Consider the following 27,195-nt stretch of genomic DNA (forward strand, 5'->3'; position numbering starts at 1 on the left):
AAAGTTGTTCAGAGGGAGTAAATGTACTGGGAAGGCAATTGTTTTGGTTCATAGTAACTCAGAGAATAGGGGAGGAAAGGCTTAATATGGCTGTGACTATAGGAAGTAAGGGCCCTAAAACCTTGTTGTATTTAACACCCCAGATTATTTGAATCATGTTTTTCCCAAGGTTTTTTGCTTTTTAAGTGTTATTCGTAGGAGTCTTTTTTTTTTTTTTTTTTTTTTCCCTTCGTGCAGTGATGGGGATTGAACCCAGGTCCTTGTGCATGGTCGGCAAGTACTCTACCACAGAACTATGTCCCCAGCCCTCTTATCTGTAGGATCTTTAACAGGTGAACAGATGATCAGGTGAAATTTAAGCCAGCATTATGTTATCAGCTATTAAAACAAAATTAAAATGCTTCCCTTCCTAGGAAGAAGATATAATAAATGGGCATGATTTTTTGGAAGTGGCGTTAAAAGAAAGCAGTGGGCCTAGGTAGAGGCAGCATTGCCAGTTAATTTTGATTTCCTTTGCTCTCCGTTCCACATGGCATCGATGTGCATCGGAACTTTTTCCAGGCTCACGTCGCAAAGCAGTTTTTCCCTTAGGAGAAGGCCAGTATTTTTCAAAGCGAAATCCCAGTACCACTGACATCTGAATCACAGGCAAAAACCGGGGGGTGGTCCCGCTGATGCCAGGCCAGAGCGGGGCTCCGCCTCCCCGGGCTCAAACCCCCGCTCCCGCCGCCCTTCCTCCCGACCTCCCCCAGGGGCCCGCCCACCCCGGGCTCCCGCCCGCAGTCTTGGCGGGAAGTCGCCAGCTGCTGAGCGGTGGAAAGATGTCGCAGTCAAGCGCTGAGGCAGAGGAGAAGGCGTGCTCCAGACAGCGTTCCCAGGTGAAGGTGAGAAACGGTCTGACGGTTTTCTGTTTGCTCTTGTCTCAGCCTTTGAGAGGGATTTGCAGGGCACCGTTGCCTGGCACTCGGGATAAGCGGGGATCTCTGTCCTGGTTTTCTGTGGAAAACTAGGCCTTCAGTGTCTGATAAGGAAGGCTCTTATAAGCAATCCTAAAAATAATGACAGGATGGGATCTGGGACCTCCTTTCTCGTGCCCCTAGCATTTCCTTTAGCAGCAGTTGTTGTCAGCTTTATTAAGTTAATGCGAAGCCGACAGTTGGGGTAGTCCCTTAAGTTCAAATGCTAGTCATTATTTATTGGTCTTGTAAGCTCATATGAGAAAGAAATGTGCCCAGTAGAATCAGTAATTTCGTTCAGGTTAATGAATTATGTATTAAGATTTTGGAGCGAGAAAAAGTTTTCTTACAGGCTATCAATTTGAATTATGTTGTCATTATGAAATGGGGATTAGATTTGTTAAGGCAGATCAGTTGGAACCTTGTAAGAAAAGGCAGAGAACCTGGCATTCTAATACTGTTTTCCTTTATTGACCTGAATAGGTGAATGAATATAAAGAAAATCAAGACATCTTTCATACATCTCTGAGACCAGTACAGACCACAGTTTTAGGAAAAACAGCTAAGGTTTATCTTGCTCCCTTTTCACTCACTAATTACAAGTTAGGTCAATTTAAGTGCTCCAAATCCCTATTAGAAAAGAATTCTAATGATGCAGTGATGTGTAAGAAGTTTAAGAAGACTGAACTAAAGAAAACTTGCAGAAAAATTTTAATTCCAAAGATGAAAGCTCTATCTTCCAAGGCAGAATCTACTCTGCAAAAATCATCCTTAGATGTTCATGCTGAAACTAATGAGCTAGAACACCAGGACAGTTCAGATGCTGTGATTCTCAATGTTGATTTGGAAAGCAGTGATGAAGATGCCACACCTGACCTGGTAAGAGTTTAATTAGTAGTTCTAATTTTTCTTGCTATTTTGAAATTTGAAGTTCTGTAAGCTAAGGTTGTCAAATTATTTTTTCAATCAAATTATTTTATCATTTGATGTGTTTAGGTGAAATTTTGTGCTTTAAATGTTTATCAGATAACTTTTACTTTGGGTTTTGACGTGTCAAGGAAAGGGTTGACAATCTTCACTCTGCTTCCCTTTTTCCTCCTCTCAGTTTATTGTCTATGTTTTTGATGGTGCCTTGCTAACCTTTTACATATTTATGCATGGTTTACCAGAAGTTTTCAGCCTGTGGGACATTAAGTTTTTGATCCTTGATGTCAGGGTAGGAAAAACATCATTAATTGATTGCATTTCTTTTAAATACAAAAGGAAACAAATAAAGTAGAGATAACACATGAGAAATACTCATTAGTTCTATTAAATGGTTAGAATCAGTTTAAGGAATCTAATTCTTTTGGCTTCTACTACCTGTCAGGATTCCTGCTTCTTTCTGAGTGGCAACTTCTGGCAGGACAAGATAAACCACACCACAAGACAAAAGGTTGATGGAACTAGAGCAACAGAAACTGAAGCTAGGGAAAGGGAGACAAAACAACTGAAAAGTTTTTGTTGTGAAACAGGCATTTGTTTTTTGCATTATTGTCCCAGAGTTAAGAACCGTGTGGGACAGCAAAAGGGTAAATCATAAGTGCGTTAAACTAGGGGTTAGGAGCCTAGCTTCTAGGCGTGGCAACTTCTAAGAAACCTTGTCCCTTTTAGCCAATAACCTCCCTAATGAGAAGATTGGATAAATCAGTGGTTCTCAGAATTTAGCCTGTATCAGAATTACCTGGAAAGGATGGGCATGGTGGCCCACTCCTGAACTCACAGCTGCTTTAATCCCAGCGAACTAGAGGTTGAGGCAAGGAGGATCTCAAATTCAAGGCTGGCCTTGGCAATTAGTGATACCCTGTCTCAAGAAAAGAAAAAGAAAGAAAAGAAAAAGACTGGGAATGTAGTACAGTGGTAGAGCACTGTGGCCAACATGTATTGGCCCCAGGGGTTCAATCCCCAGTACAGAAGGGGGCTTGGGAGCAACCAAACCTGGAGGACTTGTTAAAACTCCATTGTAGGGCTCCATCTCCAGCGTTTCTAATTTTAGAAGTCTTGGATTTGGGTGGGGCATACAATTTGCATTTCTTTTTTTTCTTTTAATTGTAAACAAATGGGATACATGTTGTTTCTCTGTTTGTACATGGAGTAAAGGCATACCACCTGTGCAATCATAAATTTACATAGGTAATGTTGTTTGATTCATTCTGTTATTTTTTCCCTTCCCCCCACCCCTCTTTTCCCTCTATACAGTCCTTCCTTCCTCCATTCTTGACCCCCTCCCTAACCCTAACTCTAACCCTAACACTAACCCCTCCCACCCCCCATTATGTGTCATCATCCACTTATCAGCGAGATCATTTGTCCTTTGGCTTTTTGAGATTGGCTTATCTCACTTAGCATGATATTCTCCAATTTCATCCATTTGCCTGCAAATACCATAATTTTATCATTCTTTATGGCTGAGTAATATTCCATTATATATATATATATACCACAGTTTCTTTATCCATTCATCAGTTGAAGGGCATCTAGGTTGGTTGCACAATCTGGCTATTGTGAATTGAGCAGCTATGAACATTGATGTGGCTGTATCTCTGTAGTATGCTGATTTTAAGTCCTTTGGGTATAGGCCAAGGAGTGGGATAGCTGGGTCGAATGGCGGGTCCATTCCAAGTTTTCTAAGGAATCTCCACACTGCTTTCCAGAGTGCCTGCACTAATTTGCAACCCCACCAGCAATGTATGAGTGTACCTTTCTCCCCACATCCTCGCCAACACCTATTGTTGCTCGTATTCTTGATAATCGCCATTCTAATTGGGGTGAGATGGAATCTTAGGGTGGTTTTGATTTGCATTTCTCTTATTACTAGAGATGTTGAACATTTTTTCATATGTTTGTTGATTGCTTGTAGATCTTCTGTGAAGTGTCTGTTCATTTCCTTAGCCCATTTGTCGATTGGGTTATTTGTATTCTTGGTGTAGAGTTTTTTGAGTTCTTTATAGATTCTGGAGATTAGTGCTCTATCTGAAGTATGATTGGCAAAGATTTTCTCCCACTCTGTAGGCTCTCTCTTCGCATTGCTGATAGTTTCCTTTGCTGAGAGAAAGCTTTTTAGTTTGAATCTATCCCAGTTATTGATTCTTGCTTTTATTTCTTGTGCTATGGGAGTCCTGTTGAGGAAGTCTAGTCCTAAGCTGACATGTTGAAGATCTGGACCTACTTTTTCTTCTATAAGATGCAGGGTCTCTGGTCTGATTCTGAGGTCCTTAATCCATTTTTAGTTTAGTTTCGTGCATGGTGAGAGATATGGGTTTAGTTTCATTCTGTTGCATATGGATTTCCAATTCTCCCAGCACCATTTGTTGAAGAGGCTATCTTTTCTCCATTGCATATTTTTGGCACCTTTGTCTAGTATGAGAAAATTGTATTTATTTGGGTTTGTGTCCGTGTCCTCTATTCTGTACCATTGATCTACCTTTCTATTTTGGTACCAATACTATGCCGTTTTTGTTACTATTGCTTTGTAGTAGAGTTGAAGATCTGGTATTGCAATACCCCCTGTTTCACTCTTCCTGCTAAGGATTGCTTTAGCTATTCTGGGTTTCTTATTCTTCCAGATGAATTTCATAATTGCTTGCTCTATTTCTGTAAGGTACGTCATTGGGATTTTAATTGGAGTTGCATTGAATCTGTATAGCACTTTTGGTAGTATGGCCATTTTGACAATATTAATTCTTCCTATCCAAGAACATGGAAGATCTTTCCGTCTTCTAAGGTGTTCTTTAATTTCTTTCTTTAGTGTTCTGTAGTTCTCATTGTAGAGGTCTTTCACTTCTTTTGTGAGATTGATTCCCAAGTATTTTATTTTTTTCAAGGCTATTGTGAATGGGGTAGTTTTCCTAATTATTCTTTCCAAAGATTCATCACTTATGTATAAAAATGCATTAGATTTATGTGCATTGATCTTATATCCTGCTACTTTACTGAATTCACTTATGAGTTCTAAAAGTTTTCTGGTGGAATTTCCTGGTTCCTCTAAGTATATAATCATATCATCAGCAAACAGGGATAGTTTGAATTCTTCCTTTCCTATTCGTATCCCTTTAATTTCTTTGGTCTGTCTAATTGCTCTGACTAGTTTCAAAGACGATATTGAATAGAAGTGGTGAAAGAGGGCATCCCTGCCTTGTTCCAGTTTTTAGGGGGAATGCTTTCAGTTTTTCACCATTTAGAATGATATTAACCATGGGCTTAGCATAGATGGCCTTTACAATGTTAAGGAATGTTCCCACTATCCCTATTTTTTCTAGTGTTTTGAGCATGAAGTGTTTTGTGCTGTATTTTATCGAATGCTTTTTCTGCATCTCTTGAAATAATCATGTGATTCTTGACTTTAAGTCTATTCATATGGTGAATTACATTTATTGATTTCCTGATGTTGAACCAACCTTGCATCCCTGGGACGAAACCCACTTGATCGTGGTGCACTATCTTTTTAATATGTTTTTGTATGCGATTTGCTAAAATTTTGTTGAGAATTTTTGCGTCGATGTTCATTAAGGATATTGGTCTGAAATTTTCTTTCCTCCATGTGTCTCTGTCTGGTTTAGGTATCACTGTGATATTGGCTTGATAGAATGAGTTTGGGAGGGTTCCCTCCTCTTCTATTTCATGGAATACTTTGAGGAGTATTGGAATGAGCTCTTCTTTAAAGGTTTTGTAGAACTCGACTGAGAACCCATCTGGTCCTGAACTTTTCTTTGTTGGTAGGCTTTTGATGACTTCTTCTATTTCAGTACTTGAAATTGGTCTATTTAAATTGTGTATTTCCTCCTCGTTCAGTTTAGGCAATTCATATGTCTCTAGAAACCTGTTGATGTCTTTGAAATTTTCTATTTTGTTGGAGTATAGATTTTCAAAATAGCTTCTAATTGTGTTTTGTATTTCAATCCTGTCTGTTGTGATATTTCCTTGTTCATTACGAATTTTAGTGATTTGGGTTTTCTCTCGTCTTCTCTTTGTTAGTGTGGCTAAAGGTTTATCAATTTTGTTTATTTTTTTCGAAGAACCAACTATTTATTTTGTCGATTTTTTTTGTATTGTTTCTTTTGTTTCCATTTGGTTGATTTCAGCCCTGAGTTTAACTATTTCCTGTCTTCTACTTTTGGTGTTGGTCTGTTCTTCTTTTTCTAGGGCTTTGAGCCGTAGTGTTAGGTCATTTATTTGTTGAGTTTTACTTCTTTTATTGCATGTGCTTCATGAAATAAATTTTCCTCTAAGTACTGCTTTCATAGTGTCCCAGAGATTTTGATATGATGTTTCTTTGTTCTCATTTACCTCTAAGAATTTTTTAATTTCCTTCCTAATATCTTCTGTTATCCATTCATTATATAATAGCATATTGTTTAATCTCCAGGTGTTGGAGTAGTTTGTTTTTTACTCTTTCATTTATTTCTAATTTCAATCCATTATGATCTGATAGAATACAAGGTAGTGTCTATCTTCTTGTATTTGCTAACATTACCTTTGTTAATATAATATATGGCATAATATATGGTCTATTTTAGAGAAGGATCCATGTGCTGCTGAGAAGAAAGTGTATTCGCACTTGGTTGGATGGTATATTCTATAAATGTCCATTAAGTCTAAATTATTGATTGTGTTATTGAGATCTATGGTTTCTTTGTTCAATTTTTGTCTGGAAGATCTGTCCAGTGGTGAGAGAGGCGTGTTAAAATCACCTAGTATTATTGTGTTATGGTGTATTTGGTTTCTGAAATTGAGAAGGATTTGTTTGACATACATGGATGAGCCACTGTTTGGGGCATAGATGTTTATGATTGTTATGTCTTGCTGATTTATGCTTCCCTTAAGCAGTATGAAATGTCCTTCTTTATCCCGTCTGACTAACTTTGGCTTGAAGTCCACATTATCGGAAATGAGGATGGATACTCCAGCTTTTTTGCTGAGTCCATGTGCATGGTATGTTTTTCCCCATCCTTTCACCTTTAGTCTATGGGTATCTCTATGAGGTGAGTCTCTTGCAGGCAACATATTGTTGGATCTTTCTTTTTAATCCAATCTGCCAGTCAATGTCTTTTGATTGATGAGTTCAGGCCATTAACATTCAGGGTTATTATTGAGATATGATTTGTATTCCCGATCATTTGACTCATTTTTAAAATTTTATTTATTTATTTATTTATTTTGACACGACTTGGTTCCTCCTTTATTTGACAATTCCTTTAGGATAATTCCTCCCTTTGCTGATTTGCTTCTTTGTTTTTCATCTCTTCCTCATGGAATATTTTGCTGAGAATGTTCTGTAATGCTGGCTTTCTTTTTGTAAATTCTTTTAGCTCTTGTTTATCATGGAAGGATTTTCTTTCATCATCAAATTTGAAGATAAGTTTTGCTGGGTATAAGATTCTTGGTTGGCATCCATTTTCTTTCAGGGCTTGAAAAATGTTGTTCCAGGCCCTTCTAGCTTTTAGGGTCTGGATTGAAAAATCTGCTGATAGCCGTATTGGTTTCCCCCTGAATGTAATTTGGTTCTTTTCTCTCACAGCCTTCCAAATTCTGTCTTTATTTTGTATGTTAGGTATTTTCATTATAATGTGCCTTGGTGTGGGTCTGTTGTAATTTTGTGTATTTGGAGTCCTATAAGCCTCTTGAACTTGATTTTCCATTTCATTCTTCAGATTTGGGAAATTTTCTGATATTATTTCATTGAATAGATTGTTCATTCCTTTGGTTTGTTTCTCTAGGCATTCCTCAATCCCAATAATTCTTAAATTTGGCCTTTTCATGATATCCCATAGTTCTGGTAGATTCTGTTCATGATTTCTTACCATCTTCTCTGTTTGGTCAACTTTGTTTTCAAGATTAAATATTTTGTCTTCAATATCTGAGGTTCTGTCTTCCACATCTTCTATCCTATTGGTTATTACAATTTGCATTTCTAAGGTGGTTTCCTAGAGATGTTGGTGCTGTTGGTGTGGATGGCACTTTGAGAACCATCAGTCAGAATATTTTTTGACCTCTTGTAGTGTAAGATTATATGTATATGAAGCTAATATAAAACAGATTTTAGTTCGATGCAAAGAAATAGGGTCAGCAGTGGGGAGATGGCCAAGCAAAATCGTAAATGCATAGAATATATTTTCTTAGGACAAGCTATAAATTATAATATAATTATGTTAGTATTTAGTTGTAGATGGACACAATACTTTTATTTACTTTTATGTGGTGCTGAGGATGGAACCCAACACCAGGGCTCTACCACTGAGCCACAACCCCAACCCAAATTATACCTATTTTAAATAGAACATTTCATTATTTTTTTAATCTTCCTTTTTTTAATGTATTTAAATTTTTTTTTTTTTTTTTTGCGGTGCTGGGGATTGAACCCAGGGCCTTGTGCTTGCAATGCAAGCAGTCTACCAACTGAGCTATATCCCCAGCCCTTGTTTTAGTTTTTGGTGGTGGGTTGTGTGTTGTTTTTGTGGTGGTGAGGTTTGAACCCAGGGCCTTGTGCATACTAGATAAGCACTTTACCACTGAGCTGCCTCCCCAGCCCTTCCTTTTCATTATCTTTTCTCTTTTGCAGTTCTGGGATTGAACCTAGGGCTTTGTGCCTGCTAGACCAGCATTCTACCATTGAGCTGTAATCCCCCACACTTCCTATCTTTCTGGAGTAATATGATTAAGTGTTTGTGGTTCCATGCTTTAGGAACAGTATTTAGTTTACAAGCTTATTTTTTCCCAAATGAAGAAAGACTTTGCCACATTATAGACAAGAGTCTTGGCTTGCAAGTATAACATTGTTCTATTTTTGGGGGGAAATTTTCTAAATTTTATTTCCCAATTCTTCTATTATTTTCATAAATTATTTCTTAGCAGTTGATTTTTTTTTTTTTAATTTTGAGGTAACAAACAAAAAGAAGAAAATAAATACAATTTTGAGATAATTTCCAGCTTATAGAAGAGTTGCAAAAATAGTTATGGGGAGATTCTGTCTATTTTTCATCCAGCCTTTTTTTTTTTTTTTTTTTTGAGGTGCTGGAGATTGAACCCAGGGCTTTGTTCTTGTGAGGCAAACATTCTACCAACTGAGCTATATCCTTAACCCCTGCTTACCCTTATGTTAAACATCTTACATTACCTTGATCCAATACTGTTAACTAGAGTTTGTAACTTGCAGAATTTCACCAGTTTTTCCAGTTGTATATTTTTTTCTGGTTGACTACCCACACCAGGATCACATGGGGTTTAGTCAGTTGTGTCTCTGTAGTTTCCTCTGCTCTGTACCCTTTCCTCAATCTTTCATGTCTTTAACACTCAAAGAATACTGGACAGTTACTTTATTTTTTTATTTTATTTATTTATTTATTTATTTATTTTTTTATTGTATTTATTTATTTATTTTTATTGTAAACAAATGGGATACATGTTGTTTCTCTGTACATGGCGTAAAGGCATACCATTTGTGTAATCATAAATTTACATAGAGCAATGTTGTTTGATTCATTCTGTTATTTTTTCCCTTCCCCCCACCCCTCCCACCCCTCTTTACCCTCTATTGGACAGTTACTTTAAATAATGTCCTTCAATTTTGGTTTGTCTGACATTTTCTTATGATTAGATTTAAGATTTTGCAATACTGGGAATGATCTCACAGAAACAAATGTGTTCTCACTGCATCATATCTGGATGTACAGTAGTCCTCTTTTATCTGGAGACTATATATATTCCAAGACCCCAGTGGATGTCTGAAATAGTGGATGTTGCCAAACATTGTATATACTACAGTAGGGCCCCATATTTGTGGTTTTTACCCGTAGTTTCACTTTCTGAGGTTTTGCTTTTTCATGGTAAGCAAGAAGGGTGAGTGTAATAAAATATTTGGAGAGAGACTGAGAGATAGACTACATTCACATAATTTACCACATGATATCATTATAATTCTATTTCATTAATATAATTTATTATTAACATCTTACTGTGCCTAATTTATTTGTCACGATACTGGGGATTGAACCTATGGCCGGGCATATGCTAGGCAAATACTCTACCATTTAGCCACTCCCTACCCCTTTTTAAATTTTACTTTTGAGACAGGGCTTTACTAGGTTGCCCAGGCTGGTCTTGAACTTGTGATCCTCCTGTCTCAGCCCCTGGAGTAGCTGGGATTACATACTCAGCCTCAGAAAGTATTATTGTACTGTTCTCACCTATGATATATTTTTTTCTTTTCTTACTGAAAACTTTAACCTTTTCACAGAAGAGAAACACCATATGACTTCTCATTGTTATATCCAAATTGCCAGCATCCCTACTCTTGTGCCCTGGGGCCATTAAGTAAAATAAGGAGTGCTTGAACACAAACACTATAATACTACTGCAGTTGATCTCATAACTCAGATACTTTAACAGTTGGGTAGTATAGTGTATACAGTGCCGATATGCTGGACAGAGGGATGCTGGGCAAGATGGAGCAGAACTGAGGTTTCATTATGCTACTTAGACACACAACTGAAAACTTAAGAATTATTTTTCTCTGGGCAGGTTCGGTGACTCAGGCCTGTAATCTCAGTGATTCAGATGTCTTAGGCAGGAGAAGCCCAAGTTCAATACCAGCATGGGCAACTTAGTGAGACCCTGTCTTAAAAACAATAAAGAAAGGACCGGGATGTAATTCAGTGGTAGAGCATCCCTGGGTTCAATCCCTAGTACTGCAAGAAGAAAAATAAAGTTTTTTTTTCTGTAGTGTCCATTTGCTACTTTTGGACCATGGTTGACTTTGAGTAACAAATTGTGGGTAACAGTTTGAGTAACAAACTTTGAGTAACAAACAGAAATAAATAATTAAGTTTTCAGTTGTGTGTCTAAGTAGCATAATGAAACCTCAGTTCTGCTCCATCTTGCCCAGCATCCCTCTATCCAGCATATTGGCACTGTATACACTATACTACCCAACTGTTAAAGTATCTGAGTTATGAGATCAACTGCAGTAGTATTATAGTGCTTGTGTTCAAGCACTCCTTATTTTACTTAATGGCCCCAGGGCACAAGAGTAGGGATGCTGGCAATTTGGATATAACAATGAGAAGTCATATGGTGTTTCTCTTCTGTGAAAATTGTGGGTAGGAGGGGACAACTATACTTGATGGTGATGTTTTTCTCTAAGATGTGATTTTTAAAGGCAGTGGTAAATATAACCTTTCCAATTTCATCTTTGCTGTCAATGTTATCTTGCATATATGTGAGAAGAATATTTTGGTCAGTACTACATGCACATGTTTAATATAATTCCACATGTACACACACAATAAGAATCAAATAGCCAGCAATTTCCTGTCATACACCTCTCTGTTCGTGGTTGCTGCTCAAAAACAAATGGCACTTTCAATCTTTTTTAGCTTTTTTCTCGCCCAACATAGCTGTTAACTTATTATGGAAAATTAAACTTTTCTTAAAAATAAGAAAAAGATTTGTTTCACTTATACCACATTACACACACTACCCACACTCACACATTTTCCCTTCCCATACCTTTATTAGGTGCAACCCAAGCTTTATCAGTATTGTTAAGACTTCTCAATATAAATCAAAGATCCTTCCCGCTTCTGGTACTGGGGATTAAACCTAGGGGTGCTTTATCACTGAATTACATTCCCAGCCCCACTTCCCTTTTTTGAGATGGGATCTCATTAAGTCGTAGAGGCTGGTCTCAAACCTTAGATCCTTCTGCGTCAGCCTCCCAAATTGCTGAGATTAAAGATGTGCACCACCATGCCTGCTAAAGGATATTCTTTTTCTTTTTTTTGTGACAGGGTCTTTCTGTGTTGTCCAGGCTGGTCTTGAATTCCTGGGCTCAGGTGTTCCTCCTACCACAACCTCCTAAGGAGCTGGGTCTACATGTCTAAGCCACTATGCTGGGCTCAAAATCAAATATTTCTGTTTTAATTTTTTTAAATGTATTTTTTAAGTTGTAGATGGACATAATTCCTTTATTTTATTTACTTATTTTTATGTGGTGCTGAGGATCGAACCCAGTTCCTCACATGTGCAAGGCAAGCATTTTACCACTGAACTACAACCCCAGCCCTTGATTTTTGTTTTTTCTCTTCACAAAATACTCTCATTTTCTTTTACCCTTGCTCTTGCTTTCTCAGTGGCACCAGGATTGAACCCAGGGACACTCTACCACTGAGCTAAATCTCTAACCCTTTTTATTTTTTATTTTGAGACAGGATCTTGCTTAGTTGACCAGTCTGGCCTTGAACTTGTGATCCTCCTGCGTCAGCCTTCTGAACAGCTGGAATTACATGCATGTGCCACTGCTCCTGGTCTTCACAAAATACTCTCAGGGCTCTCCCTCTTCTTACTTCATTTAGAACCATTTCATTCAATGGTAAAGGCCTGCCCTTTACCATTTGCTTTTAAATTTTTATCTTTTATCTTACCTGTGTAGGAACTTCTGTCCCTGCATCCTTTGTTTCTCTCTTTTTTGGCTTATTCTTTCATTTTGGTAAAGTGCGGCTTATAGTAGCTTCCTGAAAAAAGGGGTATGAGAGACAACTATGAAAAAAATCATTAACTCTATATTCAAATGATAACTTAGTTGGAGTTATGATCATAAGCTAAAAATAATTTAATCTTTCCTTAGAACTTTTTTTTTTTCTCGTGCTACAGATTGAACCCAGGGCCTCATACATGCTAAGCATGCATTCTACCACTGAGCTATATCCCCAGGCCCTAAGCTTTCCTAGCTTTTTTTTTTTTTTTTGTATTGGGGATTGAACCCAGCATTTAACCACTGAGCCATATCCCCAGCCGTTTTTTGTATTTTATTTAGAGACAGAGTCTTGCTGAGCTGCTTAGGGCCTCACTGAGCTGCTGAGGCTGGCTTTGAACTCGAAATCCTCCTACCTCAGGCTCCTGAGCCTCCTGAGCCGCATGTGCACCATGCCTGGCCATCCTTAGCATTTTTAATGTATTGTTTCATTGTCTTATAGCTTTTTCTTAATCTTGAAAAGTTAGCGCCTCTCAGAGTCTTGTTATTGTTTTCCTGTACAAGCTTTTAGTATTTTTTTCTCACTTTTGTAGTTAAGATTTCAGTGTTGTATTAGTGGGGTTTTAGGAGGAAGTAGCAACAAATGCATTTATTCATTCTGTTTAACAGCAATTTTTTATTTAATAAAAACATAACTTTTAGCTGGGCATGGTGGTGCATGCATGTAATTCCAGTGACTTGAGAGACTGAGAGAGGAGGATGGCAATTTCAAATCCAGCCTTTGAACTTGACTCCTGATATCAGATTACTTCTTTATTAATTGGCAAGCCAAGCAGATATCTTGTGATTATCCCAAATTAAGACTCTCAGTATCCAGTGCAACAAAGATTATGTGCTGTTTGGTAAGATAGTATGAAATGAATAGAGGGAGTACCATTTGAAAGAAGGTATACATGGAAAGAATGAAATGCCTGGTTTTGTGAGGTGTTTTTTGCTTTGCACAAGTATGTAAATAACATTATTTTTGGTGTAATTTTATAGGATGATTTTTCAGGATTGTCACCATATGAAAGGAAGAGACTGAAGAACATATCAGAAAATGCAAACTTTTTTGCTTCTCTTCAGTTGTCTGAGGTTTGTGTGAAGTTTCTAATTAAAACTAAGATGCCATTCCTCCTGCCAGCAGGTCAATGAAATACTTGTAATATCAGTTTTCAGAGTGTTTGAGGGAAAACACAATTCAGAGTAAGTTTTGTGTAGGGACTATATGTGCCTGTTTTTTTTTTTTTTCTTTCTTTTTAAAATTATTTTTAGTTGTCAATGGACACAATACCTTTATTTATTTATTTTTACATGGTGCTGAGGATCGAACCTAGTGCCTCGCATGTGCTAGGCAAGCACTCTACCACTGAGCTACAACCCCAGACCCTGTGTCTGCCTGTTAAGAAACCTTTGAAAGCACTTCGAAAAATACCCTAACCCAAAGGTTCCCAGTGGAGTACAATGTTCAGTTCATGAAAAGAAAATGGAGAATGAATCTTTGATAAATCATGTTCTGAATCATGTTAATAGAAAGAGATTACCATATTTCTTTGATCTAAGGTATATCTTTTCACATTTTAGCATTTTTGTAATTGGTATCTTAAAACTAATTGGGAGACTGGGGATATAGCTCAGTTGGTGGAGTGCTTACCTTGCAAGCACAAGGCCTTGGGTTCAATCCGCAGCACCACATACAAACAAACAAACAAAAACACCTAATTGGAAGCTCCCCCTATTTTTGGTGGCATGTAAAATAATGGTGTTGTTATTGGTTGTGTCAGATTCAAAGAAACAGGTTATAAATGGTTATTTTAACGAAAGATACAGGAGAAGTAGGAGGTGTGGGTTGAAAGATGTGTGATGTAGGAGTGAGAGGACAAGTTTTGTTTTTATTTTTTATATATATATTTTTAAGTGCTAGGATTGAACCCAGGGACTCTTATGTGATAGGCAAGTGCTTTACCAATTAAGCTAATTCCCATTCTGTTTGTTTTTTAATCATAAATTTTAAGAATAGGTGAGAGTATACTTTTTATACATTTTATAGGGAACTTTAAGAATAAAAGGCCAGGTCTATGCTAATGTTTATAATCACAACAAAAGGTATTATTTACATTGATGTTTTTACAATGGGGGTAAAATTTCTGTGTGTGAAAAAATAGTTGTTTAGAAGGTGTAATTACCGCCACCAAAGGTGTCAAATCCTTGACTTTACTAAACAAGTAATTAGTTTCTCTGAATAACAGATTCCCAGATATTTGGTGTGTGTTTGCACAGGGTAGGGAGACAAATTTATTGAAGGATTAAATTGTTAAATCACTAACAATTGAAAATCTACACAATCTAGAATATATGATTTGATTTAGAAAAATATAACATTTTTTTCTGGAAAATAGCGAAGTAATTTTGCCAGTATAGAGGTTGAAGCTTGTGATTTGTAATAGTATATTTGAGTTAATATTGTATTTCATCATGTAAACTTACTAGCAACTTTGTCTAAAGTATTAGAATACCAGTATATTGGGCAGCATTATATACTTGCCTTTATTATGGATAGTATATTTATCTCATGTCTACCATCAAGAACAGGTATCCTATCTTAAGGATCTTTATTTGCTGAGTAGACCTTAATACATAGTTAAGCTATGTAGTTGTAAGATAGTATTTTTATATGTATGTGTATTTTGTGTCCTTTCAGTCAGCTGCCAGGCTCCGTGAAATGATAAAGAAGAGACAACCTCCTAAGTCCAAGAGGTAAAAGATTTAGTTTACCATGGCTACATCATGATATTTTGTTGAGTGGTTTTATAATCTGAAAAAGTGATATAGTAACCTTAGTAACAGATCAGAAATTCTGTAATTTAATCTTAATCCCTGTGAGATCTCTGAGGGAACTTTGTGGTTCTCATTCTCATAAAAAGAATGTGGAGCAAATAGAACCTCCAGAATTGAATTGTTTATATTTACTGTTGCTACGAATGGAGGAATATCTTTATTTCTACTAAATAAAGCTTTCCACCTTTTCCCTGGAAAATCATTATTCCTAAAGCTTCTCGGGAGCAGGGGGTGTAGTTAAATGGTATGGTGCTGGCTCTTGCCTCAAGTGTCATCCCAGTACTGCAAAAAACAATTACAAAAAAACCCTACTGGGATTGAACCCCTGGGCATTCTACCACTAGGCTTCATCCTTAACCCTTTTTATTTTGAGACAGAGTCCTGCTAAGTTGCTGAAGCTGGCCTTGAATTTTTGATCCTCCTTCCCAGCCTCCTGAATAGCTGGGATTATAGGCGTGTGCTCCTCACTGCGCCTGCCTCCTCCTTTCTTTTTATTTTTCTGACCATCCTTTTGCTTCTCAGTTTGTTTTTCCTTTCTTTTTTTTCTTCTGGGGATCAAACCCAGGGCCTTGTGCTTACAAGGCAAGCACTCTACCGACTGAGCTATCTCCCCAGCCCCTGTTTTTCCTTTCTTGGTCCTAGAATAAGGTAAGGGAATTGACATTTTATTGAATGTCTATGAAACACAATGCAATGAAATTAAAAGTTTGTCCTGTATTATTTCATTTAATTCTAAATGTGGTAAGTAATATATCCATTTGGTGAGTTAGAAAAAGGCTCAGAGACATAATTTTCCCAAGTTCAAAACAGCTTATAAATGGTAACTCTAGGATTCTTTTAGCTTGAATTGTTTCTTGCATTTTAGCAGCACCTACATACAAATGAGGAAACTAAAACTCTTGGTATCATTAGCTCATTTGTTTAGTGCTAGATACTAATGAAATGTGGTTTCAAGCATGAAGAGTTGTTATAGGAGTTAATACTGAAAAAACAGTATCACTGGTCTTGTTGCCAACTGATCAGTACCTTTACATTTGTGCTTTTATTTTATTTTTTCCTGTACTGGGGATTGAATCCAGCTTTATTGCTGAGACAGGGTGTTACTGAATTGCCCCGGCTGGCCTCAAACTTGAAATCCTCTCGCCTTAGCTTCCTGAGTAGCTGTGCTTACAGGCATGCACCACTGTGCCCTGTTTTCATTTTTTTTTTTTTTTAATAAGGAAAGATTAGTGGTTTATTATTAAATTACCTAACCCAGAGTTCTAGCACTTAGTAATTGTAAAGTAGTAATATCAAGTTACCAAGTGGTAGTATGGAAGTTATGTAATATAGAGGAAAGAGCACAGCCTTTAAAATTTAAACAAGTTTGAGTTCAATTTTTTTTTTTTTTTTCCTTTTTCAGGACTCTAGATTGAACCAGGACCTTGTATGTGCTAGGAAAGCACCCTGCTATTAGGGTATACCCTAGCCCCTGGATTCAAGTTTTGATTTAGCCATGTAGAGTTGTAGTATCAACTTTGGTTAATTTACATTTTTTTCCTTATCTGTAAAGTTGGCATTATATGATCCAGAGAGATTTAAATAAAAAATAACATATATATATAGTTGAAAACTTTATAGTAACACAAACCTCATCCATGTATCTGCATCTAAGTTCATAGAATTACAATATTTTTTTCTTTTTTATTTCCCCAGTACTGGGGATAGAACCCATGGGTGTTTTATCACTGAGCCATATACCTACCCCCTTTTTAAAATTTTGAGAGAGGTCTCAGTAAATTGCTTAGGGCCTTACTAGGTTGCTGAGGCTGGCCTCAAACTTCTGATCCTCCTGCCTCATCTTCCCGAGTCACTGAGATTCTAGGTGTGCACCACTGCCCCAGCAGAAATTATAGAAATTATAATATATTTAAGGGCCCCTGATAACAAACACTATGATGAATCATTTTGTTTTGCTTTTAGTACTATAATCCTAGCCCCAAATATGCTGAATTTTTCATTCTTTCATTTATGATTTTGCTATCTATGAATGTATCCTTAAATAATATATTGTTTTGTCCTTTTTTTTTTTTTGTCCTGGGGCTTGAACTCAGGGGTGCTTAACCACTGAGCCACATCTCCAGTTCTTTTTATTTTTTTATTTTGAGATAAGGTCTCATTAAGTTGCTTGGGGCCTTGCTGAGTTCCTGAGACTGGCTTTGAACTTGTGGTCCTCCTGCCTCAGTCTCTAGAGCCACTGGCATTATAGGTGTATGCCTCCATGCCCAGCTAATTTTGTCTATTTTTGATGTTTTATGTACAGTATGATGCCATTTTTAAATTCATCTGAGATTTTTTTTTGTTTTGCTTATCTTTACATGTTGGTTTAAAACATTCATGTTGGTGTATACAGTTTTATTTCGTTCATATTTTTCTGTTTTAGGATATTCCATTGTGTGAATGTGCTATAGTTTGTTCTACTGTTAATGGACAGCAGTTAAGTCATTTCCAGATTTTCATTATTATGAAGAGAGGTGCTCTGAATTTTTGTTCTTTTGCTGAAAGAGGGGCTTACATGTGCTAGGCAAGCACTTTTTTTTTTTAAGTATTTTTTTTAGTTGTTGATGAACCTTTATTTATTTATATGCGGTGCTGACTCAAACCCAGTGCCTCACACATGCTAGGCGATTGCTCCACCACTGAGCCACAACCCCAGCCCCCAACAAGCACTTTACTACTGAGTTATATACCTCTAGACCTTCCTGCAAATATTCTGTCTTTGATGTTATATGTGAGAGTTTTTTAAGGAGTGGGGTTCTCCAGGAGTAGATTTCTAGGGGGCTATTTGAAAGCCTAAATTATTCCATATGCTCATCCTTTTTTCAAAGATTAAATGAGGTAGTGAATGCTGAATGCTTAGTTTCTAGCATATAGTACATTTCTCTCTCTCTCTCTTTTTTTTTTTTTTCCCCTTTCAGTTTTGGAGATTGAACGCAATGGTGCTTTATCACTGAATTGTGTTCCCAGCTATTTTAAATATTTTTTCTTTCGATTTTGAGACAGGGTCTCACTAAGTTGCCCAAGCTGGACTAGAACTTGCTATCTTCCTGTTTCTGCTCCTGAGAAGCTGACATTACAGGCATGTGCCACCACACCTGGTTTAATATTCTGCAATAAATAATGATTATTACTAATTCCTCTGAACTTAGCTGTAGCTGAGTTGTTTTTTTTTTTTTTTTGTACTGGGATTAGAACACCCAGGAGCAGGGGCATTTTACCACTGCTCTACATATCTGGTTCTTTTTATTTATTTATTTGAGACAGGGTCTTGCTTAATTGCTTAGGGTGTTGATAATTTTGCTGAGACTGGCTTCAAACTTAGCCTCCCAAATTAGTGGAATTGCAGGTGTGTGCCACTGTGCCCAGCCATAGTTAATATTTTTGTATGTGAATTTATTGTTTTTGCAGTGATGGGGGTAGACTTGAGTATACTATGCAAGTGTTCTGCCATTGTGCAATACCCACAACACTATATAGCCGACATTAGAAGATGAAATATGAATTATCGGAAATAATTTGAGTCTTCTCTTTCACAAATATTTTTTAAAATGAACTGCTTTTTAAAAAAAAAAAAAAAGAGTCCCCAAAATATAGCTAAGTGGTAGAATGAATGTGTGAAGCCCTGGAGTTAATCCCCAGCCCTGAAAAAAAAAATTAAAATGAAAAATTAGTGCATAAAAAAATAGGGGACAGCTGGGCTTGGTCACTTATATCTGTAATCCCAGTGACTCGGGAGGCTGAGGCAGTAGGATTGCAAGTTCAAGGCCAGTTTGGGCAATTTGGATCCAGTCTCAAAAAAATAAAGACTGGGAAGTAGCTCAGTATGAAGAGTGCCCCTAGGGCTGGGGATGTAGCTCAGTTAGTAGAGTTCTTGCCTTGCAAGCACGAGTCCCTGGGTTCAATCCCCAGCACCACAGAGAGTACCCCTGAGTTCAATACCCAGTACCTTCAAAAGAAGTAGGGGATATGTATGACTTAGAAAGTAAACTATATGAAGGGAAATGCAATGAAACATTTAACTCTTCCTCCCATCCTTAGTTTTCTGGGCCTTCTTCCTAGAAGATACTACTGTTAATAGTTTCATATATTTTCCTTTATAGGTAGCCTGAGCATGAACAAATATATGTGTAACCTTTTTGTAAACATGTACTAGGTCTCACTTTTGCTTCTTATAACTTAAGAGTTCATTTTATTAGCACCCAAAGATCTGTTTCATTCATTTTCTTGTACTGGAGATTGAACACAGGGCCATGAGCATGCTAGGCAAGTGCTCTACCACTAAGCCATAGTTGCATATCTTTCTAGATATATGCCATAATATATTTTACATCCTTCATCTCCTCATGCTGAACTTTTAGGTTAGTTTTTTTTCAGAATTTTTCTTAAAATCTGGTGGATATACACACACACACACCCCTATGCAATGTGTAAATATATCTATGGGACCCTTCCTAGAAGTTATCTCCTTAATATGACTAAATGCATTTTATTTTTTTATGAGTATAGAATTTTTTCCCACTTCTTTAGAAAGACACCTAAGAAGAGAGAAAATGAGATTGGATGTAGAAGGTCCATGCGATTGCTAAAAGTGGATCCTTCAGGAGTTTCATTACCAGCAACTCCAGCACAGCCGACATTAGTAGAAGATGAAAATGTAAGAAAAAATGCAAATATAATATAATACTGAAAAGTTTAAAGTGTTTGAAACTGAAGGTTCTGAAAATAATGAGTTATTTGTATTTCATTAACTTAATACTTGAATGTTGTATGGTTTAATGCATAAGATTTCAAAGTCATAAAGATGATTATTCTGTATTTCTGCAGGACTTACCTATTATGGAGTTGTAGGTAAATTACTATAATTTATTTAACCTTTAAATGAAATAGTATCTATAAATTTCCTTACATTGTATTGAAAGCTTAGTAAATAATAAAAGGTAGTTATTAATGTTATTAATAAAATAATATAAGTGATGAAGGTTCCTTGCTATTGCTTAATCTCATACTAGTAGTGAGTGGAAACATTTAAAAAAATATTTTTATTAGTTGTTGATGGACTTTTATTTACTTACTTATATGCAGTGCTGAGAATCGAATCCAGAGCCTCACATGCTAGGCAAGCACACTACACTGAGCCACAACTCCAGGCCCAAGTGGAAACATTTTTGTTCTGTAAATAAGATGTGTAATTATACTTTTAATTCAAGGGCACCTATTATTTTTAACATTTTATATCTAAGTGCTTAATTATAAATTGGAAGATAGTACTAATTAGGTTGGTGCCTTGGGAGCTAATTGCAAATCAAGGTGGTAAGGAAAGCAGCATATTAGAATAGCTTCCAGATTTTTTCAAAGCCCTCACTCATGTTAAGAAACATATTTATGGACTGGTAATGTGCCTCAGTGGTAGTTTGCTTGCTTAGCATGTATGAGGCCCTGGGTTCAGTCCTTACCACTGCAAAAAAACAAAAAAACCACACGCACACACTTTTCTGAAGCAATAGTTTTGTGAAATGACATCTTTACTATTTGTGATGCATTTTGGTATTTTCTATTCTATTCTCATTCACTAAAGTTGCTGGTTTTGACAAATTAAAATGATTTCGTAGACTATTATTTGGTTACATTCTGTATTTTCTAAAACATTGGCGTAGAATAATAGCACTGAGTACTGAACTGAACTAATAGGAGTCCTTCCTATTCTAGTTATTGGCAATGTAACTTTGATAAAATTAACTTCTCTGAATTACTGTGTCTTTAAAAAGTGGTCTCATATAATGGGTTGTTGAGAGGGTTAAATAAGATACTGTGTTATGACATTGTAGGATAACTGTCATTCATTGATTTATTTTTATTTATATATATTTTAACTGATACATAGTTATTGTACATACTGTATGGGGTACAATGTGTAATTGCAATACATGTATATAATATGTAATGATCAGAATAAAATAATTGTATCTGTCATCTCAGACATATATTTCTTTGTTTTGGAAACATTAAAAATCTTTTCTATTATTTTCAAATATTAAATTAATTGTTGTTAGCCATAGTCGTCCTACTGTGCTATAGAACATTAGGAGTTATTCCTCTGATCCATCTGTAGCGTTCTACCCAGTAGCCCTCCTTTTTCCATCCCTCCCTCTTCCACACTTTTCCCAGACTCTGGTAACACTATTCTAGTCTTTACTTCTTTGGAATAAACTTTAGATTCCATGTATAAGTGAAAATGTGCAGTATTTGTCTTTCTGTGTGTTTTATTTTACTTAACATAATGTCCTCCAGTTTCACCCATGTTGCTGCAAATTAAAATTTTTCTTTTTAAAGTCAATAGTATTCCATTGTATATCTATAACATTTTCTTTTTTCATTTTTTGGTGGACATTTAGTTTGCTTTTATATCTTGGCTATTGTGAATAATTCTGCAAAGAACATATCTCCTCAACATACCGATTTCCTTTTCTTTGAATATATATCCAGTAGTGGGATTGTTGGATCATATGTTAATTCTATTTCTAGTTTTCTGAGGAACCACCATATGGTTTTCCATAATGGCAGCACTAATTTGCATTCATACCAACAGGGAATGAGAGTTCCTTTTTCTGCATTCTTGCCAGCATCTGTTATTTTTTGTTGGCATTCATTTATTGAACAATTATTTTTGAATGCCTATGATGTGCTACCACTGTTGTTGGTGTTGAAAGTAAAGTAGTGAAAAAACAGACAAATATCCTTTGCCTTTTTGAGTTTGTATTCTAGGGCAAGGAGAAAAATAATAAACTTTTTATTTTTATTTTTTATTTTAGCCTTTGTTACCTCCTGGGCCTTTAGAAATGATTCCTGAAAATCAAGATGACAACAATGAACTATTTAAAGAATTTCTGCAGACATGGGGTGAAATGAGCAAGGTATAACTTGGCAGTGCTTTTAGCTTTTAGTTAAGGAAATTTCCATGTGTATATTAACAGCACTTTGGTTTCTCTACATGTTTCAGACAAGTCGTAAGAACACTGAGAAGGGGCTATCCAGCATTAAAAGGTAAGTTAAAATTCCTTGCCTTCGTTTTACATTTTTGAGACATTTGAGCTATAAAAGATATATACTATTATAGGAAATTTTGAACATGAGGTGAAAAAATTGTCTCTGTATATTTACCCTAAAATAACTGTTGTTTTTGTTTTTGTATATTTCCTTTTAGGTGTTATCATATGTAATACCAATAGGATGTAAGCTTTATGAGGGCAGAGATTTTGTCTCAAAACTAGAACTGTGTCTGGCACATAGTATATATTCATTCAGTGTTGGAAAAAAATAAGTGAATTCACATTTTTACTTTATTGTATTCTAAAGTATATACAATTTTACATTATGCTTTTTTCATTTGTGTTATATGTTACTAGTCTTTAAAATTTTTAAATAATTGCATAATAATTCATTGAATAGGTGAAATTTACTTAACCTCCTTCTGCCCATTTAGAATTTGGGGTTTTTTTCCATTTAGTTTTGTGCAATTATATGTATGCATTTGTCGAAGTATGTCTATGACAGTGGATTCCTTCTCAGGATAGATTTCCAAAAGTGGATCTAATGAGTCAGATATTGTGGACTTTTTTATAGCTTTTAGTACATGCTATTAAATCATTTCCAAAAATCTTTTTTTCCCCTCCTGAAAATATTATATGAGTTCACTCTGCTGCTAGCGATACACGTGAGTGTGTGTGTTTATATTTTTAAAATTTTCAGTGCTGGGATCAAACCCTGACCCTCACATGCCAGGCAGTGCTCTACTCCTGAACTACAGCCCTAGACTGAGTAATATAAATAACTGTTGTCTCCTAATTTTTTACATCATCATTAAAATTATTAAAGGTAATTTTATAATTGAAAAATAGTACTTCACTATTTAATTTTATTTCTTCAGTTAATCAGGAGGTTGAACATTTTCCAACATTTATTTACTATGATTTTCTTTCTTGAATCATCTTTTACTTATTTTGACTATTGAGATTGGTTTTTACTTTTAAAATGTAACATTTTAACTTTGTAGCTACAAAGCCAATTTAAATGGAATGGTCATTAGTGAAGATACTGTTCATAAAGTTACCAACAGCTCAATATTCTCTGTGGCTCTCCACCCATCAGAAACTAGAATTTTGGTAGCGGCTGGGGCCAAACATGGGCAAATTGGACTTTGGGATTTGGTAAGTTATTACTACTTTTTTATAAAGGTATTCGAGTTTGACTGAAGCAAACGGTCTTAAGACGACTAGCTGAGAGACATTCATTTATACATATATCTTGAGATTGAATTGCTTTATGATTCTAAATTTTAGAAATGGAGAGGAATTAAATTTGTTTTATAGAACTTTAACATTTTTAGCTTGAATATCATTAGCCATCTGGCTATAAATTGACTGCCAGGAGACTTTAAATTTATATGTGAAAAAGCAACATAAAATTCTTAGTTTTTAAATTATGTTTAAAATATGGTCTACTGTGATCTAAATGTTGTATCCCTCCCAAAATTCATATGATGACTTCCTAACCCCCAAGGTAATGGTATTAGGAGGTGTGGGGCCTTGGGAGGTATTAGGTCATGCATGGATGGGATTATTACCCTTATAAAAGAAACCCAATAGAGACCCCTTTCCTCTTCCACAGGGACACAGCGAAAAGGGACCATCCATAAACCAGAAAGTAGGCCTCTGATAGACACCACATCATTCAGAACCTCGATTTTGATTTTGGACTGCCTAACCATCAGACCTGAGAAATAATTTTCTGTTTTTTTTTTTTTTTTTTTTTTGTATTTTTGATATTGGAAATTGAACTGAGGGTTGCTTTACCACTGAGCTACATCCCCAGCCCTTTTAATTTTTCTTATTTTGAGAAACTAATTAAAATTGAAATTCAGTTCTCAGGCACATTGCAAGTGCTTAATAGCTACATTTGGCTAGTGAGTAACTTATTACCTATTGGATATTATGTATGTAAATCATTTTGGTCACCTTAGAAAGTTCTTTTGGACAGCACTTTTTTCCCCCAGGTGCTGGGGACTGAACTCAAGGGCACTCGACCACTGAACCACATCCCTAGCTCTATTTTTTATTTTATTTAGAGGCAGGGTCTCACTGAGTTGCTTAGTGCCTTGCTTTTGCTGAAGCTGGCTTTGAACTCGAAATACTCCTACCTCAGCCTCCCGAGCTGCTGGAATTACAGGCAAGCACCGCCATGCCTGACTAGACAGCACTTGTGTGGAGCAAATTAATAAGAATATTAATTCAGCAGAAATAAAGCTGAAAGATGAGATTATAAAATAACAGAATGAGATGAAAAAGATGATCATAAAAAGGAAACATTGAAGATTAATGAAACTAATAAATTAGATGAAAGCAAGGAACAGAATAGCTACTACTAAAAATTGATTTGGAGACATTATAGGAAGGATTAAGATACCTTAAACAGATGAAAAAGCCTTAGAGAGAAGCCAAAAGAAAGACAGTCAAAGATGATCCAACAAATGGAACAAAGTATATTGAAAAAGAACTTTTTCTGAAGTGAAGACAGAATTGAATTGGCAGCTGAAGGTGTACCCATGTTCTAGAGAAATTTGTAACTTAATGGATAAAGAAATCTTCAGGTTAAAAAACCAAATTCAATGTGAAAAGCCTGACTTGTTTACAGCAATATTTACAAAGTTCTGAGAGAGAAAGATATATGGCCTTGGAATACTTACCTAGCTAAAGATACTGTTTTTGCATAATGGCAGCAGGTAGATTAAAAAAAAAAATTAAGAAATATTTGAAAAAATTCAAGACCTATGCATGAGTTTCTCTGGAAAAACTGCTTGGTAGCAAATTCTGACTAAATCAACCCTACCATTTGGGAGGCTAAGGCAGGAGGGTGGAAAGTTTAAGGCCAGCCTAAGTAACTTAGAGAGACCCTGTGTCAAAATAAAACGGGCTGGGGATGTAGCTCAGTGGTAGAGCACTTGACTAGCAAGTGCAAGGCCTTGGGTTCAGTTCCAGCACTGCAAAAAAAAAAAAAAGTAAACTAAAATTAAGAATTTAGGAATGAGGTTGGGGATGTAGCTCAGTGGTACACTTCTTGCTAGCATGTGTTAAGACCCTGGTTTTGATCTGTCTCTCTCTCTCTCTCTCTCTCTCTCTCTCTCTGTCTTTTTTGGTTTACTGGGGATTGAACTCAGGGGTGCTTAACCACTGAGCCACATCCCCCGCCCTTTTTAAAATTTTATTTAGAGACAGGTCTCACTGAGTTGCTTAGTGCCTCCCTTTTGCTGAGGTTGGCTTTGAACTCACTCATGATCCTCCTGCCTCAGCTTCTCGAGCCCCTGGGATTACAGGAGTGCACCACTGTGCCTGGCTGGTTTTGATTCATGTGCTTAAAAAAAAAAAAAGGAGCCGAAAAGCTTAGGAATTGATGGTGAGCACTGAATTCACTCAAATGCTGAACTAATGTTAAATGTTAAACAGCCATAGGAATTACAGTTATAGAACTCAGTATAAGGTTAGATGAAATAAAAATAATGTAACAAAATATGGAAATGGGGGCTGGGGAGATAGCTCAGTTGGTAGAGTGCTTGCCTTGTAAGCACAAGGCCCTGGGTTTGATCCCCAGCACCCCCCAAAAAATATATGGAAATGGACGGAGGATAGAGGAAGAGAGAATAATGTTCTTAACTAGTAGAAACTATCTAAAAGGTGAGAGTTTAAAAAACAAAAAGTGTGCCAGGTGCGGTGGTGCACTGCTATAATCCCAGTGGCTTGGGAGGCTGAGGCAGGAGGATTGTGAGTTCAAAGCAGCCTCAGCAACTTGCTTGCCCTAAGCAACTCAGTAAGACCCTGTCTCTAAATAAAATACAAAAAAGGATTGGGGATGTGGCTCAGTCATTAAGCACTCCTGGGTTTAATCCCCAGTACCAAAATAAATAAATAAAAAGTGTAATGACTATAGCTGCTTTATGTTTTACTTTTTTTTCCTTTATAGGAGACAATATATCTTGTGAAGAATTATCTGAAGTTCAAAAATTTCCTTGGCCTCATTTTCTTTTGTTATTTTGAAGTATAGTTGAATTCAGTACTATTAAAAAATGGCATATACAACATGGTCCTATTTTTCCTAAGTTTCTTCATTGTCTCTGTTATTCTAACTGCATAGGAATGTATGCAGGAATGTATAATGGTCACTCAATATTTTGATAATCGATTAACTTTGGATTTGTTGTGATTTTTTTTTTTTTTTTGAATTTTCATCTTTGTACATTTCTGTATTGTTTCTTTCTTTCTTTTTTTTTTTTTTTTTTTGTATTGGGGATTGAACCTGGGTACTTTTTACCACTGAGCTCCATACCCTGTTTCCTTTATTTTTATTATTTTCTGTGGTGCTGTGGATTGAACCCAGGGCCTTGTATTTGCGAGGCAAGCACTCTACCAACTGAGCTATGTCTCCAGCCCCTATACCTGTTTCATTTTGAGATAACATCTCACTAGGTTGCTTATAGCCTTGCTAAGTTGCCAAGGCTGCCTTTGAACCTGTGATCCTCCTGTCTCAGTCTCCCAAGCTGCTGGGATTATAGATGTGCTCCACACTGCCCAGCCCATTTTAGTTCTTTTTTTTTTTTTTTTTTTTTCTGTTTTTTTATTGTAAACAAATGAGATACATGTTCCATTTTAGTTCTTTATAACAACAGATAGTTTTTTTTTCTAGAAAATAAATGTTATAAACAATATGCTAAGATGTCCATAGTTGTTAACTCTGCATAAGAAAAAGAATGTGATCATATCATAACTTTTT

General features: G+C 36.2%; 1 protein-coding gene across 1 annotated transcript in view; it reads left to right on the top strand.

Moving 5' to 3' along the window:
- Positions 1-632: 632 nt before the first annotated feature.
- The window catches only part of WDR76 (WD repeat domain 76), a 45,717-nt gene continuing 19,154 nt past the window's right edge, over positions 633-27,195 (top strand). The window contains exons 1-8 of the mRNA XM_079127777.1: positions 633-884; positions 1,440-1,835; positions 13,504-13,596; positions 15,203-15,258; positions 19,906-20,032; positions 22,188-22,289; positions 22,376-22,419; positions 23,429-23,582. Coding sequence (XP_078983903.1) covers positions 675-884; positions 1,440-1,835; positions 13,504-13,596; positions 15,203-15,258; positions 19,906-20,032; positions 22,188-22,289; positions 22,376-22,419; positions 23,429-23,582 — 1,182 coding nt within the window. The 5' untranslated portion in view covers positions 633-674. The remainder of the gene's footprint in view (positions 885-1,439; positions 1,836-13,503; positions 13,597-15,202; positions 15,259-19,905; positions 20,033-22,187; positions 22,290-22,375; positions 22,420-23,428; positions 23,583-27,195) is intronic.

The sequence above is a fragment of the Sciurus vulgaris genome (genome assembly GCF_902686455.1).
Source record: "Sciurus vulgaris genome assembly, chromosome: 2".
Taxonomy (NCBI): Eukaryota; Metazoa; Chordata; class Mammalia; order Rodentia; family Sciuridae; genus Sciurus; species Sciurus vulgaris.